We start from the raw sequence: 22341 nt of genomic DNA on the forward strand, positions 1-22341 counted from the left end.
TGCTGGGACTAGCGAAGAAGTATCTCTGCTATAGAGCACCACAGCGACACTAGATGGCCAGTCCACGAACAAAATAACTCTACTACGTAAAACTTAGTAATTACATGTTTCATGGTAAATAAGGGCGATTGAATCATATTTTTTTATGCATATTGTGCACATTTTGGAGAATTGTGCATATTTATAATTTCTTGTGGTGTATACTGTTTTGGAGTTTTCTGGCCTTTGGTAAAACCTGTAACATACAGCAGACCATCTTTAATTGTAAGGCGGTAATATTGTGGTATTACATGCTGTGCAGAGTGCACAAAGCATGCAAGACAGAGGAGGATGGATGCAGTATTGTAGTTGTTAGTGTGGATGCTGCTAGTGGAAAATGAAACATTGATGTGAAGCAAAAAATGGCAAATACCCTTCCACAGAATAATGGACTTACGGATGCCAAGGGATATTAGCAAAGTCTTTCAAGGTTCTGATGGTGATGTGAACATTAACCTTGGCTTACTGCACAATGTTAATTTTTGTCCTCTCGTTTTTTGCTTATGGTGTTCGACGGGCATTTTTTGTACATAAGTATATTTTTATGGATAGGAATACTAAGCTGCTACTAAAAAAAAATATGGAGAAGATCATAAACTGTATCTCAGATTTTTACAAGATTCGTTTTCCTGAATGGTAAAAAAATAAAAAAAATAAAAAATGGTAAGAACAGTGTTTTTGTGTGTGTAAGTAATAATGTGTTTACCTTTGTGATTAAAAATTTGAATACTTCATGTTATACTGCTAGCATTTTGTTTTTTCATATTTCTTATTCAACATTAAGCTTGCCAACTCTGATGTAGTGCTATATAAGTACCTATTTGGGAATATTATATTAATCAATCAATGATCTGCATTTAGGGCTGTCCCCCAGGTGGCAGATTCCCTGTCAGTTGTTTACCTAGCCTTTTCTTAAACATTTTCAAAGAACTTGAAATTTATTGAACATTTCCCTTGAAAAATTATTCCAATCCGTTACTCTTTGTCCTACAAATGAATATTTGCCCCAATTTGTCCTCTTGAATTCCAACTTTATCTTCATATTATCTTCATATTATCTTTCCTACTTTTAAAAACTCCGTTCAAGCATATTTGTCTACTTATGTTATTCCACGTCATCTTGCGACTGACAGCTTGAAACATATCACTTATTAACTCAAACATTGTGGTTTGATTTTATATTGACTACAATCTCTACTCCAGTAAATACACCTTTGATATTTAAAATCAGCCTTGTCAGTACTTAAAATTGATTCAATTCATTATTTCTTATCACCTCACATACTGTACATGTTTTGAGAACCATAGTGTCCTCTTCCTCAGTGGATTTGTCACACCACCAAGTATCTCTTAGACCTCTTTACTTAATTATCATACATCAAACACCAAAGTTCTAAATATCATTTAACAGAAATCTAATATATGTCATAATTAAAATAAAATACATCATAAATGTCATAAAATACTAAGGGAAATTGGAAAGTTTTGCAGTGTGAATGAACACTTTAGACCTTTTCAAAATAATTTCCACCACACTCAATACACTTCTCCATACGTCGAAACCAGTCACTGAACCAACTTTGTCACTTTTCTTTGGTTACATTTTTCACACTCTTGATCCCATGGTGCCACAAGCTCCTCATCGGATGCAAAACGCCGCCCTTTCAGCTTCATCTTCACTTCTGGGAAGGGTGCGAAGTCACATGGGGCACGATCAGGACTGTATGGAGGGTGATCAACCACAGTCAACCCTTGATCTGGCAAGAAAATCCATTGTTACATTAGCATGATGTGCTGGAGAATTATCGTGATGCAAGAGCCAAGTGTTGAGCCATGACCTTAGACGGAGCTGCTTGAGAGCCTGGATGACCTGAGGCAGACAAGTCTCACTGTACCACTTCGCAGTAAATGTCGTTTGTGTTTCTAGCACAACCTGAGTCAGGATGCCCTGTTTAGTGAAGAATACTGCTATCATCCTTTTCTTCACTGACCTTGACTTTCGCAGTCACAGGAGTACCCTCATCTTCAAACAGCCACACCTTGTTCTGGGATTTTGTTGGGACATCGTAATAATAAAGCCAAGTTTCCTCACCTGTAACAATGCTATTGACGTTACGTGAAGTCCCATTTTCAAACTTTTAGCGTTTTTTGGCACCGTTTCACTCAGTGTACCCTTTGTTCCTCTGAAAATGAATGGGGCACCCAAAGGGAACAAACCTTTCTAACATGGAGATGATCGTGTAGAACTGACATCTTAACTTGCTTTCAATCCCACTGCTTGGTAACAACTGGTGTGAAGGTCACACCTTGCTGTCTTCTGGACCGGTTTTCACTCCTCTGTTCATCCCTCACCATAACAGGGGTGTCCAGCCAACTGTTTTTGTGTATTGGAAAACTTTCCTAGTGCCCTTTGTATTTACAATCTTCTTAAAATGTTATCCTTGTCTATTACCTAAAAAAAAAGAAGGAAGAGGACAGTAAGGTCCTCGAAACATGTATGAGGTGGTAACTATTGGGACCCACATCAGGATTATTTGGTACAAGAACTGGAAAAGATCCAAAGAAAAGCAGCATGACTTGTTCTGGGTAATTTCTGACAATAGAGTAGCGTTACAAAAATGTTGCAATCTTTGGACTGGGAAGACTTGGGAGTTAGTAGGAGATGAGATGCTCAATACTTTTTTTTTTTTTTTTTTTTTTTTTTTTTACCGACACAGATATGTCTTATGGCGACGATGGGATAGAAAAGGCCTAGGAGGAAATGGAAGGAAGCAGCCGTGGCCTTAGTTAAGATACAGCCCCGGCATTTGCCTGGTGTGAAAATGGGAAACCACGGAAAACCATCTTCAGGGCTGCCAACAGCGGGGCTCGAACCTACTATCTCCCGATTACTGGATACTGGCCGCACTTAAGCGCCTTTGATATTTAAAATCAGCCTTGTCAGTACTTAAGATTGTAAAAACATTTTATAGTGCATATTTCCATGTATATTTTGGAATTTTTAGTCCATTTTTAGTCCAGAAAAGTTTCCTTAACACAAGTTAAAGGTAAACCCACTACTTCAAGATGGAGACATGTTGGCAGATGAAGGCAGAGCATCTTTCATCTTGTGTGTGACTGAGAAGGAGGAGCCCATGGGCAATATAAGTCTGGGGATTGTGGTAAGTGTCTGATTACTGATGAGATTTTATGAAGTTATTTTGATTGTGCCTAGTTACTCTGTTTACATTCTGAATTTTGTTTTTTAAATTTCAGATTGCTTTAATATCTCTCCATCGCTATATATATTCTACTACTACTACTACTACTACTACTACTACTACTACTACTACTACTACTACTACTGTGAGAACAGTTTCCATGGTTTCCCATGGCTTTAATTAAGGCCATGGCTGCTACCTTCCCAATCCTAGCTCTGTCCCATCCTTCTATCGCCAAAAACTTTTGATGTATTACTGCGATGTTAAAAAAATACTAGTAAAAAAAATGATGATGATGCTTGTTGTTTAAAGGGGCCTAACATCTAGGTCATGGCCCCAGTAAAAGAAGAAAAATGTAGGAAATGGACCTCTTCTCTCAATGCCATTTTTGACTTCTTCCAGATCTATTCCTTAGTCCCCTAAAAGCTTATTTTGGTCCCAATTTCATATTAGGGGGTGATGACCTAGATGTTAGACCCATTTAAACAACAAGCATCATCATCATCTTCATGATGTGTTTCTTTTGTGTGTCTTAGCTCTCTGTTTTTTAAAATGATTGCTCATATATGTTTTTGTTCCATTTCCAATGTATTTATTAACTGGCTGGGTTTCTTTTCTTGTCTTCTACCACCTGTGTAAACCTTTATTTTGTATCTTCTATTTCATGTTCATCCAGTTTATTCCATATCTAATACTTCCCATATCAAGAATGAGATCTCTCAAAAGTACTCCTCAATATATGTGTGTGCCCACCACATCTGATGAAGCTGGGAAGCGGGAAGTAGCTCACTGGGGGCTTGTAGGAAATTCAGTAGAGGCAGGAGAATTGGGGTTGATGACCTTTGGAGACAACAGTTAAATTTCTTTTCTTGCTTCTTCTGCATACACTGGCCTTTCATTTCAGTCCTTGTCTGTGTGTTCCACCGGCCCCTCAATGTAGGGGTAGCATGCCTGCCTCTTACTCGGAGGCCCCGAGTTCGATTCCCGGCCAGGTCAAGGATTTTCACCTGGATCTGAGGGCTGGTTCAAGGTCCACTCAGCCTACGTATTACATTTGAGGGGCCATCTGACGGTGAGATAGCATCCCTGGTCTAAAATGAAATGGCATATGGCTTTTAGTGCCGGGAGTGTCTGAGGAAATGTTCGACTCTCCAGGTGCAGGTCTTTTGATTTGAAGCCCATAGGTGACCTGCGCGTCATGTTGAGGATGAAATGATTATGGTGACAACACATACACCCAGCCCCCATGCCAAAGAAATTAATCAATGATGGTTAAAATTCCCGACCCTGCAGGGAATCGAACCCGAGGCCCCGTGACCAAAGGCCAGCACACTAACAGCCCTGGTTTAGAAAGCCAAGAACAATGACCGAGAGGATTCATTGTGCCAACCACAGAACACCTCGTAATCTGCAGGTCTTCGGGTTGAGCAGTGATCTCTTGGTAGGCCATGGCCCTTTGGGGCTGTTACGCCATGTTTTTTTTTTTTGTTTTTTTTTGTCTGTGTCTTCCTGTCCTGTTTTCTAGCTTCTTATGTTTTATGTGTATTTGCATACTTTTATTTCTACTCGTTATAATTGTAAGAGGACTCCTTTGTCCCTAGGCATTTGATCCTAGCACAGGCGAAGCCTATCACGACTCATTTGAGGAAGGTCCTAATCGTGAAGAACTGGAGAAACGATTGGCTCATCTGCTTCCTACTGAGATTTTGGCTGCTGAGTCTCTTTCTACTGAAACTGAAACTCTTCTTAAACACAGGTTGGTTTATACATTCTTCTTTTCCTCCTCAAGGTTATGTACGTTGTACACATTTTCTGCAGTACATTCTGGTTTGATTCGAATTGCAGTGATTGATTTTAATTAGACTTTCTCATTGCATTGTATGTAATGGAAAGGAACAAAGAGGTGAAAATCATGTCATATATAGAATAGAATATATAATAGAATTTGTATAATGACAGGTCATTGTGGGATGGGGGAGAAACAGGAAGAAAACACTAAGGATAAGGACAATACCGAGCAAGTTGGCCATGCGGTCAGCGGCGTGCAGCTGTGAGCTTGCATTCGGGAAGATAGCGGGTTTGAACCCCACTGCTGGCAGCCCTGAAGATGGTTCTCCTTGGTTTCCCATTTTCACACGAGGCAAATGCTGGGGTTATACCTTTTTTAGGGCACTCCTAGCCCTTTCCTATCCCATCATCACCATGACCTATCTGTGTCAGTGCAACGTAAAGCAAATTGTAGAAAAAAAAGAAAGAAAAGAGGTATAAGGACAATCTCTACATCTTCATACACTGCCATCTTCAAATAGATTGGCTCTCTCCTCATCAATTCCAGTTCTTGTCCCTGATGACCTTGTTTCTGCATTCCGGCTTGATGAGGAAGGCAGGCTTCAACTATCATTGAAGGACCATCCTGATAGATCTTCAGTCTTGATGTGGGAAATGTTCTCTTTCTATTGTGTTTATCCTCTTATGTGTCGTTTCAATTTTCCTATCTTTCTGTTCGTGGCTTGACTTGTACTTGGTTGTTCCTTCCCATTATTTATATTTTGTGGCTTAGGCCTCATGAAAGCCAAATGGAAGACTTGTATACAGCACTTCAATATTTGTAACAGTTTACTTTGCATCAAAGATACCCACCTCCATTGTATCTGAGACCTGGAACATGAGAAGCGAGCAGTTATAGAGAAACTCAACCTCGGTGAGCCAGACAACAACCACTGATCGGGTAGGCAAATAAGGAAAGGCCTCAGAGAGCAAGTTTTTCACACCTGGATCTCTCACAAATTAAGGGGAAAAGGCATTGCAGTCTGTAGAGACCATCCCAAGGCAAACTTCTGGATGAGCATTCGAAGGGGATTTTCAAACTCTGAATGCCCAAGCACCCTGAAAATGACCTGTGACGTTTCGGCAGTTTAAACAGTACCTGGCAGATTTCCAAGCACAACTCACCGCCATCATGCAGACTGTGGTAAGAGTGAAATGGGCTTGGCTTCTGCCATAAAGGAGAATTGCATGGACGCTTGCCACTGCAAAGTGAGAAGAATAGTTAAAGTTTTTTTTTTTTTTGCACCAAAAGAGCTAGGCATGGGAAGTAAGCAGCTGTGCCTTTAATTAAGGTACATCCCCAGCACTTGCCCGGTGTGAAAATCAGAAACCATGGAAAACCATCTTCGGGGGCTTTGGCCTCTGCGATGCGGGCAAGTCAGGTTGGCAAGTCCGTGAAGAAGTTCACTGTCTATCTTCGACTGAATCTATAAGAAGAGCAGACATTGTTGCGATCCATTGTCAATCGTAATGGATCGCAATGAGCCTTGGTGGTTCATCCAACTGTCCATTTGGAGATAGATGTTAAACAAGCCAGGGAGGTCGACTCTGAAAAGAAGAACATCTATGTACCGATTATCCTATACCTCAGTAAATATTACAACATTTGTCCAGACAGATGGTCTGTAATAGACCTATTATTCTGTTGTCAAGACAGAGTAACCAAGTACACATGAAGTCACAGGATGGGGTTGTGTATTCATCACCCTGTGTTACTGAACATCATAGTTAATATCATAAAAGATTCAGTCAGCATCCTAAATCACCATATGTATTATACACAGGTCATGGCATTTTACAGATTCTGATTTGTGCTATTGACAATGTTGTTGTGGATCATTTTATTCTATAGGGTGATATGTACCTTTCTAATAACTTGGCTTTCATTTAGAATTCAGGATCCTCGTGGTCACTCTTAGTTTATGAATTAATGTCATCTTGGAAAATATATACAAGTCCCTTTTCTCCTTGTGAATGAGTGAGTGTGTAGGTTTATTTGGACCAACATTACAAATATTATTCATGTTTAACACAATTAAATAGTCGGCCCCATGGTGTAGGGGTAGCATGCGTGCCTCTTACCCAAAGGCCCCAGGTTCAAATCAAATAAAATCAAAATACTTTATTTGCAGATGAGGTGGCAAATTATACACAAAAATACATTATTCTCAACAACTACATTTTAAGTTAAAAAGAAAAGAAGACATGTTTCCTAAAATACAGTATTATACAATTTACATTAATATTTTTCCTATTAAACACACAGCTCATCCTTAATAAATTTATATGATTTACAAAATTCTACTCATAATATCTTCTATACTTACACACATAATCAACTCATATACAGTATGTGAAAGCCAAGAATAACAGCCGAGAGGATTTGTCGTGCTGACCACGCGACACCTTGTAATCTGCAGGCCTTCAGGCTGAGCAGCGATCACTTGATAGGCCAAGGCCCTTTAAGGCTGTAGTGCCATGGAGTTAGTGGGGGTTGGGGTTAACACAATTAAAGCAGGTTAAAGTATGTAATGTGCATGTATGTATATACTGTACACATATACAGTATTTATAACATAGTATCTCTTCGTCAATTTAGAGGTTGCCTGGAAAGGAAAGTATTCCTTGTATCAGCTAAAATTGGGTAAAAAAACACACTCAATTGAATTTAAAATAAATTCACTGAAGATGGTTTCTTAAAATTGATGAATTTAAGGCAGAAAGTGCAATATCACTCATCAAGAGGTGATTTTTTTACTCTATTCCTGATCAGCAAGCCAATGATTTCCATCTTCTTTGAGTTATGCTTGCTTGTAAAATGGAACTGTGGGCTCATAATTCCCTTCTTCTCGCCATCAGCATCGTTGGGTTGGCTCTTGGAGGATTCGAAGTGGATGGTTGGATCAATTATATGTCATACATTGTTGTCTTCGTAGGCAATCATCGAGTGCTTCCATTCTCTGCCACACCCTGGATCTCTTCATAGACGGTGAATCCGGTTCTTCTTTGGCGAAGACGGTTCTTATTTTATGATGTCTAGTGATGCACAGAGTCTTGCCACGCTGGCAGGACCAAGGACATGTGAAAAAATTTCAATCTCGCTGAGGCAGTGCCTACAGTGGTTACTGTCCTCAGTCCTACCAGACATAGCACAAACTGCTTGTACATTCCCAGTCATCTTGAGGCCCTCCCTCCACTTGCTGTATGATACTCCTTCGTGGTGGCTGACCCATTTATTGGAAGCCAGATATTCTTTAGAAGTGATGACTCCATTACTTTTGTGTGGGAGACTGCATCACTTTCGAATTTCAAGGTCTGTTAGTATCCCTCTGATCATCCAAGGGTCTAGAAATTGATCCTTAACACGTTGAGTGCCATACGACCCCATATGGATACGTGAGAGTAGCCAAGTTTTTGAACTTCACGTCCCCACGTTCGTTCTAAATCGAGAACTGTGCGAACCCATTTGGGTGCGCAGTAAGTATGTGTTTCGAAGATGTATAAAGTCTCTTCCTGCCATCTGCTGGTCATCTATTTAAAGTACGTGCATAGTCCACCTTCCATTTCTCAATTCCTGTTTTGGCGCGACCCCATATGGGTACGTCAAGAGTGCTTTGTAGGGTGACAAAGTCATTGTCTATCTCACGCACGGGTTGTTTATGTAAGTGTGCAGTGCTGTGAGTTTCCTTTTCTTTTTTAAGTCGTTACGAGTAAATCGAGCAGTAAAAGACTTAGTGCAGACTGTCTGGACGATATATTGAACAAGTCAGACAATGATGATGTAGACGAAGTATATAGTTACAGTGATTTTGAACCCAGTATACAGCAAATATCGATCTTGCACGTTCAACCACATTCATGAATTACAGTCTTCAGCACACACTTCCCCACTGTACTCCAGGTTTCCAAGCCAGCTGTTGCAACAAGTATGACTGTCTTCAACAATATAGTCACTGGTTTCCCATGTGCACAACCAGCGCTGCCAGCTTCTCTTACTCAAATTGAAAGTTATACCAAAAAATTGTATACTTATTCAATATTCCATAACTACTAATTCTTCTTATAATATTATTCTGTTACATCCTAATTTACCAAATTCGCATGATTTTTCACTACTTTATATAACTATATTCCATACGAAAATTTCCTAACCTAAAATCGGAAGATCGTCATTTACAAACATTTCCTGACCTTAAATCGGAGATCGTACTTTTTAACGGCTCCAGTATGAACAAGATAACATATCTATCATAATCAACAGCATATAACGTGTCCCCGCAAAGGAAAATGTAAGTATGACCGAGCGTCGGGACAGTAACTACTGTATAAGTACAACCCCATATGGGGGCGCGTGTACGTGTAGAGTTCGTAATGACCAATACGACCCCATATGGGGTTGCAATATTTTACCTAATATACATAATAAGTTAACCTAATATATCATAAATACATCCTCATATCAGCGATCATTTGCTTGGTTAAGCCTGTGAACGTTTTGGCACCAGGGAGTAACTCGATGTTATTAGCTCACGGCACTAGACGGCAAGCTTATGAAAATCGGTCTGGCACTCAACGTGTTAAGATTCACCAAGTTGTTATCAGGTGGCTGATTGAGTCTTGTTACGTAAAGGTTTCTTGTACTGAAGATTTAAGGGTTCTGATACTTTTTCAGAATTCTCAGACTGTTTATTTCTTGTAGGAATACCTCCCATTGTGCACAGAATAGTCCAAGTCCCTTAAATTTTCTGTGACAGTATATCCTGGCATTTGGTAGATCAGTTGGTTGCTGAAGGTTTGATTTCATTAATTTGTTTGCATTGACAGGAGTTAAATTTATAAGAACAGTTTGGAAGGGTAGATGAGAGATGGACAAATGAAGTGCTGTTAATGCAAAATTTCTGATTGGCATGCAATAGAGGAGAAGTGAGTAATTCTGTCTTACTGTGCAAGTTCTGCATTGTATTTTGAGGAGTAAAAGAGATTACATTCTGAAAGCTAATTCAGAGATATTTTATGGATTCCTTAACAGATATGCTTTTAATTTCACCCTGGTAAGTTAAGCTGATTAAATGGTAACTTTTATTTAAGATTAATATTAGTCAGTATGGTTTAATATGACTTAATTTTCTTTTCTGCCAGGCTCAGTAGCTCAGGCATTAGAGTGCAGGTCTGCTGAGCTCAGATTGGCAGATTCGATCCCTACTCAGTCCAGTGGTATTTGAAGGTGTTCAAATACGTTAACCTCATGTCGGTACATTTATTGGCATGTAAAACAACTCCTGCAGGACTGAATTCCAGCACTTCACTCTCTCCGAAAACTGTAAAAGTAGTTAGTGGAATGTAGAACCATTAATATATTTTTTTAATCTCTATTTTTCCTCTCTTATAGCTGTTGCTTATTCATTTTAGAGGTGGAGACATCTGTAGACATCAGCTCAGTTTTATGATCATCCTGTTATGGATTTAACTGTAAGAAATTATTTTATTTAGCGCTTGGCTGTACATATCAACATCAGTCAAAAATAAAATACGTATTTACATTATTTACAGTTTGACTTTCAAGTTGTTAAGAATGTCTATTACAGCTGGACCTGCTTTCGCAAAGTCACTGAAGTTGCCACTATAGGAATGCATCGGGCAGTCATTCACTATGCACCGTATGGTCTGCCTGGGAGCACCACAACTGCATTCTGGCGAAGATATATGTCTCCACCTGTAAAGAAGATCTGCACACCTGCCATGGTTTGTTCTTATCCTGTTTAGCGTTGACCATGTTTTCCGAGGTAGGTGAAAGCCACTTGGTGGTGTTGTGGTGCTTGTGATGTCTTGCAACTGACATGGAATGTTTTTCACTATTTCTTCCATCCAGGTTTGCAAGAGGTTGAAATTATTGTTCACCAGGTGTCTCGCTGTCCGATGGAGGGGTTCCGCGAACGTAAACTTCTGGCTTCAGCAGCAATGATGTCCTGGTGTTTTGGTAGCTGGTCGTTTGCATTTATCTTCTTATACTCCCGGAGTAAAGCGTGTTTGCGTTTGAGTTCCGCTGGTGGAATGTGACTCAGTGCTGGTAACCAGAATGTAGGTGTTGATTTTACTGTACCAGATACAATTCTCATTGCCTGATTCAGTTGGGCATCGACAAGTTTTGTATAGAGCTATAGAGTACTGCAGAGGCACTTGCTTAATTCACGAGTCTTGCAGACAATTAATGAATATGTATGTATTAAAAATAATAAATTATTATTATTATTTTGGCAGTCCTGCTCGCCTGGAACGATTACCCAATGAGCGGTTTGATTTCTCAGCTGCTTTTCTGCGAGTGACTAAGTTTCTCTCTAATGGTAGTTCAAACCAAACTCAAACGATCTCCAATCTGGCACCAGCTGTGATCACTGCTCTTGGGGCATTATTGGAACATCTGAACGAGTTTGGCTTGCAGCAAGCTTTACATCCTGAAGGGTGAGTATTTTGAAAAATTGATTATGTAATATAAGCCTACTATGTTCCAAAATTTTCACATTTGTGTACCCCCTTTTAAATAAGCTTCTATAAATATGATATTTAAAAAAATACTGATACTTCTATGCAGTCATCATCATCATCATCATCATCATCCATTTCCCTCATCCCGCTCCCACCGGATTGGGAGGTTTATGGCACCTTTCAATCTTCCTCTATCAAACTAAACCATGTTCCAGTCTTAGTTTCTTCTAATTATACTGGTGTTGATCATTTTCAGCCTGCTTAGTCTGGGTCGGTCCTATCTGAAAATAAATTTGCACAAGTGAGGCAATGAATTGAGAAAGGAAATTTACAACACTAAAGTACAAACTTTCTTGAAATCTGTCTCAAAAGATAGAAGTCTGAAATCCAGACTTGCATTAAGCTACTGAACAGGTACACCATTAAATTTTCATTTATTCAAGCATTCTAGGGTAAGTATTCCAGTAAATGACATTCAGGGACCAAAAAAATTATTTTCATTTCATCATCATTCTCCTACTCCTGCTGGATCAGGGCATTTATGGCACTCCTCCACCTTCCTCTCTCCTTCCACCATTTTATCCCAGTCCAGGTTTCTTCTTGCACTTCTTTTTATTGACTCAATCCACCCTGTTATAGGTCTCTCTTTTGCTCTCTTTTTCTCGAAGTTCATCTTCATTATCTGTTTTGGTATTCTTTCCTCCTCCATCCTCTTTATATGCCCATGCCATGCCTATCAGTTCTCTCATTCAGCTTTTCTATTCCAACTTCTTTTCTAACATATTTGTTTTTCACTGTGTCTTTCCTTGTCCTTCCTGTCATACTTATGTGTTTCATTTCACTGGCTTGAATTCTACTCTCCTGCCTACTTGTCACTGTCCAGGTCCCAGCTGCATAAGTCAGTGTGGGTGTGTAATTTATTTTGTACATTCTCTCTTTACACTTCCTTGATACATCCTTACTCCAGACAAGATTTCTTACATTCTGGTAGAATATATTGCACTTTTTGCACCCTCTTGCTAATCTCCATGTCCAGCCTTGTATTCTGCATTAATTCACTCCCTAGGTATTTGAAACTGTCCACAATTTCAAGTCTTTGACTACCAATTTTCACAATGTTTTTCCCTTGTCTTTCTCCTCTTGTTATCAGCATGGTCTTCCTTTTTCCTGCACTGATTTTCATACCGTACTTTTCAATGATTTTGTTCAGTGCATCAAGTTGTTCTTATACTTCTTTGCTGTTCGTTTCCCAAAACACAGTACTGTCTGCAAACAGTAATAACTTCATCTCCCTATGCTTTGTTTGTTTCCTTTACAATTTTGTCCATAACCATTAGAAACAAAGGAAGTGACAGCACACTTCCCTGTCTTAATCCAGTTTCATTTCTAAACCATTCTGTCTTTCCAACCAGAGTATGTACACTGCTGATGCAGTTGTTGTACATTGCTTGCACCATTTCTACAGTTTGGGCACTTAGTCTCTTTTTTACCATGGTTTCCAAACCTTCTCCCTGGGAACACTATCATATGCCTTTGTTAGATCTATAAATGTCGTGACCAGATCCTTTCCATATTCCCAATTCTTTTCCATTAATTGCCTCATGCTGAAGATTGGGTCCACTGAAGATCTTCCACTTCTAAAGGCATACTGTTCCTCTTGCATCTCTCCTTGTACTCCTATCTAATGTCCTTTCCAGTATTTTTGCCACTTGTGGAAAGAATGTGATTACTCTATAGTTACCACTAGGGCCCAGATTTTGAAGAAAAGTCATCTTTTTTCTGTGTACTCAGAAACGATGCTTAGTGACAATTAAGTTTATTCTGCAATAAATATGTTAGATATGTGAGGTTTTTAACCTGTTGAGGCCTGGTGTCCTTTTAAAAGGACACTGTTTAAAAATGGAATATCCCATAAAAGACATATTTTTAAAATAAAATAAATAAAAATTTACCTTTGTTGGTGCTCCATTTTCTTGGAGTTCACTTACCTTGGTGTGATATGCTTCTCACTTCACTGTCTCCCACCAGGACACCGTTCAAGAATTATACACTTTTATGACATTTGACCAAAAGAGAACTGTTCTGGGCCTCAGGAGGTTAAAGGTCATCAAAATACATTTTCCCCACATTTTCCAGAATGAAGTCATTTTTTAACATTTAGGTCCATTTTAGGTCATTTTAAAAATTTCCATACTGTTATAGATTAATATGGCCTAGCGAAATACAGCATGAGAGCATGCTACTCTTCCTAACAAATGCAGTGCCTTACATGGTATAATATAATCTATTAGCTTCATAGTCCGTATTGATAGTTCAAGCACATAAATATATGTTAAAACGTTCATTTTAAAGTCATTTTTTTGTATCCGTGTTTTTAAACTATGGGGTAGTGTAGGGGTAGTATGCCTGCCTCTTACTTGGTGGCCCTGGGTTCGATTCCCGGCCAGATCAGGAATTTTACCTGGATCTGAGGGCGGTTCAAGATCCACTCAGCCTATGTGATTACAGTTGAGGAGCTATCTGACGGTGAGATGGCAGCCCTGGTCTAGAAAGCGAAGAATAACGACAGAGAGGATTCGTCGTGCTGACCACACGACGCCTCATAATCTGCAGGCCTTTGGGCTGAGCAGCGGTCACTTGTTAGGCCATGACCCTTCGGGGCTGTTGAGCCATGAGTTATTTATTTATAAACTATAAAAAACATGTCACCATAAATATTCTAGGGAGTAACCCATATACTGTAGTTGTGCAGTGCTCATCTGTTTTCATTAGCTGTTTCTTACCTATACAGCAGTTTTGATTTTTCTTGATCATAATGCATTTGTGTGTACAGTTTGAGGCACTGATTTCTATGATGTGCAAGTGAATATTGCATCAGTCTCAGATAAGAACCTGAAATAATCCCCTCAGCACTGTATGGCTTGTGTCAAGTTTCACTGTATTAGAAGCGTTGACAGCTATGATGCAACTCCGGCCTCTGATCGTTCATTCAGTTTGCCAGCGACTGTAGGACTTCTAAGGTGTGTGTTGTAAGTGTGTGACGTTTTGTTGACATGTGCAGTGTTGAAATGCCAATACAAAAACAGTCAACTGCAAGCCATTTAAAACAGCGTGTTCAGAGTTCGGTGAAAACATACTCTCATCTGATGAAACTGTATTGTTCTGTAAAGTGTGCAAAATTAAAGTTGCTACAAATAAAAGGTTTACTGTACAAGAACATGTTGGGTGCAAAAAACATTTTCGAGGTCTTGAAAATGTGAACAAAAGGAAAATTTACCAATTACTGTTAAAAGAACCTGCTTCGACATCAAGTAACAAGTCATCTTCCTTTTATAAAGAATTATGTGAAGTGTTTGTTTGTGGAAATATTCTGCTAGGAAAACTAAGCAATCCTAAATGAAGTGATCTCCTTGAATGCCACACTGGTCATACTATTCCAAACAAATCAACATTGCATAAAAACTACCTGTCAAAATGTTACGAAGACACATTAAACCGAATACATGAATGTGTGAAGGAGGAAAAAATTTACGTACGAGACTATGGATGCAGAGGAAACGTTAAGTAGGTAATGTAGTGATAGGCACCCTAGAAACTAATAGCCCTGGGCAAACTTTTCTTCTGACCTCAGAGATTTCGGAAGCGGTTAACCACAGTCAGATATGCAAACTGTTCAATAAATCCATGTGTTTAATATGGCGTAGCGAAATACAGCATGAGAGCGTGCTACTCTTCCTAACAAATACAGTGCCTTACATGGTATAATATAATCTATTAGCTTCATAGTCCGTATTGATAGTTCAAGCACACAAGTATGAAGGATGAGTTCTCCACTTAATCAATACTTCGTTGTTATAGACTGCAGGTCCACAAACGAAAACAGCATACTTGAACATCTAAACAAAATGGATCCAAATATAAAATTTACTTTGGAAACTGAGAAAGATCACACTTTGAATTATCTTGACTTATCTGTCACTAAAACTGAAGACCACTTAACATACAAAATCTATAGGAAACCTACACAAACCTCCAACACATTAAAAATTTATTCCACTCACCCGAATGCACACAAAAAAAGCGGCATACTACAGCATGATTTACAGAGCTTTCAACATACCTCTCTCTCAGGAAGAATTGAAAAAAGAACTGAACATAATTCACGAAATAGTGGAGCATAATGGATACAATAGAAACATGATAAACAAAATCATCCACAAAATAAAACATCAACCGAAATCCAAATTAAGCAGAAACAGCGAAACTAAGAAAGAGTACGCACTTTTTACCCAACATCCACATCCACCCCATTGCTCAATGTAATGGAAGATTTTTACATCAGCATGGACCAAATCGCTAATCCTAACTTCAACTTAAATGAAATCACAGATAAAACGAACATTCTTTTCAGCACAGGCATACCCATTCTAAAAGACACATATTTAAAAAGGAATCAGCAAACACAAACCCACATACATCCCAAAAGACACACCCCACTCCACACCACCCCCTCCACAAGCTGCTTCCCCCTCCCCACCACCTTTCTTTCTTAATGCCATGACAGCCACACGATGTACACGCAACAATGTGCAACACGCTCCTAACTATGCTCGAGGACATATCCAGCTCACACGTAAGTAACACACAGAGACACACACCATGTACACAACCTATTTAACAGGCACACTCTATCAGTTATTCTAATACCTACCTTCTTTTTCCGATTTTTAAAATTTACCTGAGGGAACGCAAGTATAAAGAGGGGAGCACCCACAACTCACCTTCATTGATTTCAATATGTCGCACACATCAACGTAAACCTCAACAAGGAAGTCTTATATAAACTAGCATGTTTTTCAGCATTGATATAGACTGAGAATGAGCTATGTATCTGTAAACAGGTTACTAAACCTCTTATTCTAATGAACACAACGTCCCTGCATATTTGCAGCCCAACAATGCACTTCATCTCATAAAACCATTGGACATAGTGTTGGCATTTAACATTAGATATCCGAGCCTGACACCAGAATGTCAGTGATTCTTCATAAACTCTGAGAATTGTATCCAGTTTCAACCTCAACAAGTATAATTTTTGAAATATGTAGAAATCATGGGGCCAGGATAAAAACCCTTTAACCACAAAACTGTACCATATGTATATATCTTAACGTTAAGTATTTTTTAGAATAGTGGCATTCACTAACATGTTTTTCAGCATTGATATAGACTGAGAATAAGCTATGTATCTGTAAACAGGTTACTGAACCTCTTATTCTAATGAATACGATGTCCCCGCATATTTGCAGCCCAACAATGCAGTTTGAAATATCTCGTAAAACTGTCGGACATAGTGTTGGCATTCAGCATAGATATTCAAACTTGAGACCAGTATGTGATTCTCGATAAACTCTAAGAATTGTATCCAATTTCAACCTCAGCAAGTATAATTTTTGAAATTTGTAGAAATCAAGGGGCCAGGGTAAAAAGCCCTTTAACCGGGTGAGTTGGCCGTACGGTTAAGGGTGCGCGGCTGGGAGCTTGCATCCGGGAGATAGTGGGTTCGAATCCCACTGTTGGCAGCCCTGAAGATGGTTTTCCGTGGTTTCCCATTTTCACACCAGGCAAATGCTGGGGCTGTACCTTAATTAAGGCCACGGAAAAAAGTAGAAATGAAAAATGACCGAGTGATAAGTGATCATTTATTGATTAATAACTTAGTAGTAATACACTAATTCTACTAAAAATCTTTGTTTTACAATACAGTAATTCTAACCACGTATTCATTATTTGTCTAAGACGATTATTATGAAATTGATCATTTTTATTAGTCTTTTTTCTTTAATTTGAGGTCATTTTAAGAGAATTTGGGGGGCAATTTATAGGTCATTTTTCGATAATTTTTAGCTCATCAACATCTGGACCCTAGTTTTCACACACTTTTTCGTCCCCCTTCTTAAAGACTGGTGTTAATATTCCCTTTCCCTAGTCTTCTGGCACATGTATCTGTTTCCGTATGCATTTTAACCATTCGTACAACCCATTGTAGTCCAACAGCCAGCCCCGCGGTATAGGGGTAGCGTGCCCACCTCTTACCCAGAAGCCCCGGGTTCGATTACTGGCCAGATCATTGACTTTTACCTGCATCTGAGGGCTGGTTCGAGGTCCACTCAGCCTGCGTGATTACAATTGAGGAGCTATCTGACGGTGAGATGGCGGCTCCGGTCTAGAAAGCCAAGAGGATCCATCGTGCTGACCACACGACACCTCGTAATCTGCAGGCCTTCGGGCTGAGCAGCGGTCGCTTGATAGTCCATGGCTCTTTGCGGCTGTTGCGCCATGGGGTTTGGTTTGGTTATTGTAGTCCGACAGCTTCAGCAGCCTTTATCATTTCCACACTAATTTCATCCATCCCTGGTGTCCTTTCTCATTTTAATTTTATGGACTGCTGATTTTCATTTCTTCTCTTCTTCATCTTTTTTTTTTTGTTGTTGTCTAAGTCCAGCATTCTTCTCCATATGTTAAAATTGGCAAATTATTATTATTATTATTATTATTATTATTATTATTATTATTATTATTATTATTATTATTATTATTATTATTATTATTATTATTATTATTATTATTATTATTATTATTATTATTATTATTATTATTATTATTATTATTATTATTATTATTATTATTATTATTATTATTATTATTATTATTATTATTATTATTATTATTATTATTATTATTATTATTATTATTATTATTATTATTATTATTATTATTATTATTCTCGTGTCAGATACATTTAAAAAAAAAACAGTTACAATAATTTCAAGTAACATTTAAATAATCTTGGACCAATACAACGCTACTTCGAGTCCTCTCTTCGTAGCTCGATGCAGGTCATCTTGCGTGCACAAAGATGGACACAGCGGACACTGAAGCATATGCTGGATGGTTTGATCTTCTCCGCAGTCACACTTGGTGTTGTCGCCATTGATGAAGCCCCATCTTGCCAAATTAACTTTGGACCTTCCCACTCCTGATCTCAACCTATTGAGAGATTTACAGATTGTCCAGCTCTCATTGCAACCGGGTGGCAAACGTTCCTCAACCGCCATCTGCTCAGAGCCTTGGGGGATCTTTGTCTTCCATAGCTGTATCCTTGCCTTCTCAGCTGGTACTATAAGTTCCTGAGATGTTCGTAGGAAGCTCTTCCTAGATTTTAGTCTCTGTACTGGAAGCTCATGTCCATGCAGTAGATGAGTACTTTCGTGCTTAACCTTTGTCCTTTCCTTATTTGCAGCTACTTCTCTTTGCACACCGGGTGGTGCTATCCCTGCAAGACGATAGAGTTTTTCAGTTGGAGTAGACTTTAGACAACCTGTAACAAGTCTGCAGGTCTCATTAAGTGCTATGTCTACCTGTCTGGCATGAGATGAATTGTACCAAACAGGGCAGGCATATTCCGCTGCAGAATAACATAGTGCCATGGCGGAAGCACGAATAGGTTTTGGTTGACTGCCCCATTCTGATCCAGATAATTTACGTAGATGATTCCTGGTGGAAACTTTAAGTTTAGTGTTCATGCAGTGTTTCTGGAATGTAAGAGCTCTATCAAGCGTCACTCCTAGGTATTTTGGAGTTTCACAGTATGTAACTCAACACCTGACCACACTATATGCAGCTTACGATGAGCTTCCCTATTTTTCAGATGAAAGGCACAAACTTGTGTTTTCATAGGGTTAGGCCTTAACTGGTTTGCCTTGTAATAGGGTGACAAACTTTCGAGGGCGATGGTTAGATTCCTTTCCACTGTCTCAAAGTCTGTACATTGTGTTGCCAGAGCAAGATCATCAGCATACAAGAAACTTCTGCTATTTGGAGCTACCAGCTGGTCATTCGTGTATATATTAAAGAGGATTGGTGCCAGCACACTTCCTTGAGGTAAACCGTTTCTTTGTGTCCTCCACCGACTGCGCTGTCCTTGGAAGTCCACAAAAAACCTACGGTTCGGAAGAAGGGTTGCGATAAATCTGGTTATCTTAATATCCATGGTCAGATTGTAGACTTTAACTAAAAGAAGTTGATGGTTGACGGTGTCATACGCTGCAGTCAAATCTACAAAGACTACACCTGTCACCTTGTGTCTTTCAAAGCCATCCTCAATGAATTGTGTAAGATTCAGTAGTTGTTCAGTGCAGCTCTTACCCGGACGAAATCCAGCTTGTTGTGGTATGAGGAGAGGGTCAATCATGGGTTGAATACGGTTTAGGATCATCCTTTCCAGTAATTTATATAGATGACACAAAAGGGTAACAGGTCTGAATTCTTTAGGATGATTTCCTTCCTTGCCAGGTTTGCGCAAAGCAATTACTCTACTTTTTCGCCATGTCTTTGGTATCTGACCTCTGCTCACACATCTATTGAAGAGTTGCAGAACCCATTCTTTGGTTTTAGGCCCAAATTTCTCTATCTGTTCTACTCGAATGTCATCTCGACCCGCTGATTTTCCATTTTTACAATCTTTGATGACTTTTTCCAACTCCAACATGGTGAAGGGGACAGTGAGGTCACTTCTTTCTTCTTGAATCTTCCTCTGTATTTTTGGCCTTCGGATTTTATTGGTTGCTTTCCCATTAAGAGCAGTTGGTGTGCTATCTGATTTGCAGTGACATTGAAATGTGATTTTTGCTTTGGTAGGTACTTTCCAATTTCTAATTATGTCTGATACACAGTAATAAAATTTTGAGCAATTTCCTATCCTCTCTGAAATTTCTTCTTTGAAGTTTCCTTTTCCAGTTAGCTTACTTCCTAGGTATTTCAAAGCATCTACTTCTTTAAGAATTTTTCTGTTACGCCTAACATCCTGCATTTTTTTGTTTTCTCTACTGATTTTCATTACCTCATTTTTCATTAAACTTATTTCCATGCCTGCTTCTTCAATTGCCCTCTCCCAGGTATTTAGTTGTTCTTCCAATTTTTTTTTCATTTTCTTCCCGCATATGCTATGACTTTCATATCATTTGCTGTTGACCCTTACCAAACTTTCCTCATAATGTTGTCCATCACTATATTAAAGAGCACTGGTGAAAGTATACTTCCTTGTCAAACTCCTCTGTCTGTTCTAAACCATTCTGATTTTTTGCCATCTATTATAACACTGTTCAGACATTTGTTATACATGTTTCTAATTATGTATTGCATTTCTCTTGACAATTCCATTCTATTCAGCCCTTGCCATATCTCTTCTATTCTAACCATGTCATAAGCCTTTTGTATATCTATGAATGCAGCTGTGTTGTCTTTCCCAAATTCCCATTTCTTTTCCACTACTTGTCTAGCTGTAAATATGGCATCAATAGTTGATCTTCCAGGTCTAAATCCTTGTTGTTCTTCTTTTAATTGTGAATCTATCTTGTTCTTGATTTTTTATAAGATTATTTTTTCATAAATCTTCATGCAATGACACAGTAATGCTATTCCTCTGTAGTTCTCACAAAGTGCCTTATTACCTTTTTTAAAATAGATACAATAATTGCCCTTATCCAATCATCAGGAATCTCTCCGTCACTCCATACTATCTTCATTATTCTATACAGCCACTGCATTCCAATAGGTCCTGCAGCTTTAATCATTTCCATTGTGATGTCATCTATTCCAGGAGCTTTGCCATTTTTTATTTCTAGTACAGCTTTTTCTACATCCGACATTTGTAGATTTTCTCTTCCTATTTCATCTGATCGTTTATTCGTCCCTTCCGCTGTAATGGTGATATTTATTCTATCTTCATCTAGTTCCTTGGGTTCATTTGTTTCATTTTGTCCTTCATATAGATTTTGGAGGTATTCTTTCCATACTTTCAAAACTTCTTTCCCTTCCCACACAGGTTTTCCATCTTTGTTGATTACTTTTGATGTATTTTCTTTTTGCTTCCTTCTGTTACCTAATATGCGGTCTAATATTTTCTTGTCATTCTTATAATTCTCTTCTATCTCCTTTGTAAATTTTTCCCAGGGCATCTTTTTAGCCAATGCTATTGTTTTCCTTGGTGCTCTGTGCTTAGTTGTTTCCATTTGTCTCTATTATGTTCTGTTCTGTTTCTGAACCATTATCTCCATGCATTATTCTTCTTCTTGACTGCAATTGCAATTCTCTTATTCCACCATGGAGTTTCTTTGTGTCTGACTTTTGTTGATGCTCTTCTACAGGTTTCTTCTGCTGCTTTGACTAAAGCCTGTTTGAACCTTTTCCTTTCTTCCTCAGCATTCTTTCTCCCATCTTTAGGAAGTTGAGTTTTAATCTTTTCCCTATACAGTAGAACCTCGATAATTCAAAATCCCGCCTAATTCAAAGAAGCTCTCGTTCCCGGAAACTTGAGCTAGAGTTTTGCATGTTATTTAAATTGTTTAATTCGAAATACGGATAATTCGTAATTCAAAGTACAATGTCGGCCCCATTACCGAAATTCATACTTTAATTCGAAACTGCCTTTACATTTTAAAACAATAGTAACCTATGTTACAGAGTAATTTCAACTCGAAATTTATCCGCGTCATAATGGAACGCGTGTTCCGGAACGTGGAGGGGTAGCTTTCTCTTTGTTTCCGTACTTACACTCATCTCGGTGGGTCTACAGTGCACTTCATGATAGCTAAGTTGAATGAAATTGGAATTCTTTTGTATTCAACCTTTTAAGGGACGCCGTAATATCACGCAACAGGCAGTGTGCGGAAAAACAGAATCCGCAAACACTGGCGATGCCGACAGTTAACGAAAAAACGTGGCTCATATA

At 38.8% G+C, this 22341-nt stretch overlaps 1 protein-coding gene across 3 annotated transcripts in view; it reads left to right on the plus strand.

Moving 5' to 3' along the window:
- LOC136857586 (DNA mismatch repair protein Msh3) overlaps positions 1 to 22341 on the plus strand; it is a 168941-nt gene that overhangs the window by 40517 nt on the left and 106083 nt on the right. For all 3 annotated transcript variants that reach the window (XM_067136364.2, XM_068225244.1, XM_067136365.2), the window contains exons 6-8: positions 3085 to 3200; positions 4841 to 4995; positions 11325 to 11525. In XM_067136364.2, the coding sequence (XP_066992465.2) occupies positions 3085 to 3200; positions 4841 to 4995; positions 11325 to 11525 (472 nt within the window). The remainder of the gene's footprint in view (positions 1 to 3084; positions 3201 to 4840; positions 4996 to 11324; positions 11526 to 22341) is intronic.

The sequence above is a fragment of the Anabrus simplex genome, chromosome 1 (assembly GCF_040414725.1).
Source record: "Anabrus simplex isolate iqAnaSimp1 chromosome 1, ASM4041472v1, whole genome shotgun sequence".
NCBI lineage: Eukaryota > Metazoa > Arthropoda > Insecta > Orthoptera > Tettigoniidae > Anabrus > Anabrus simplex.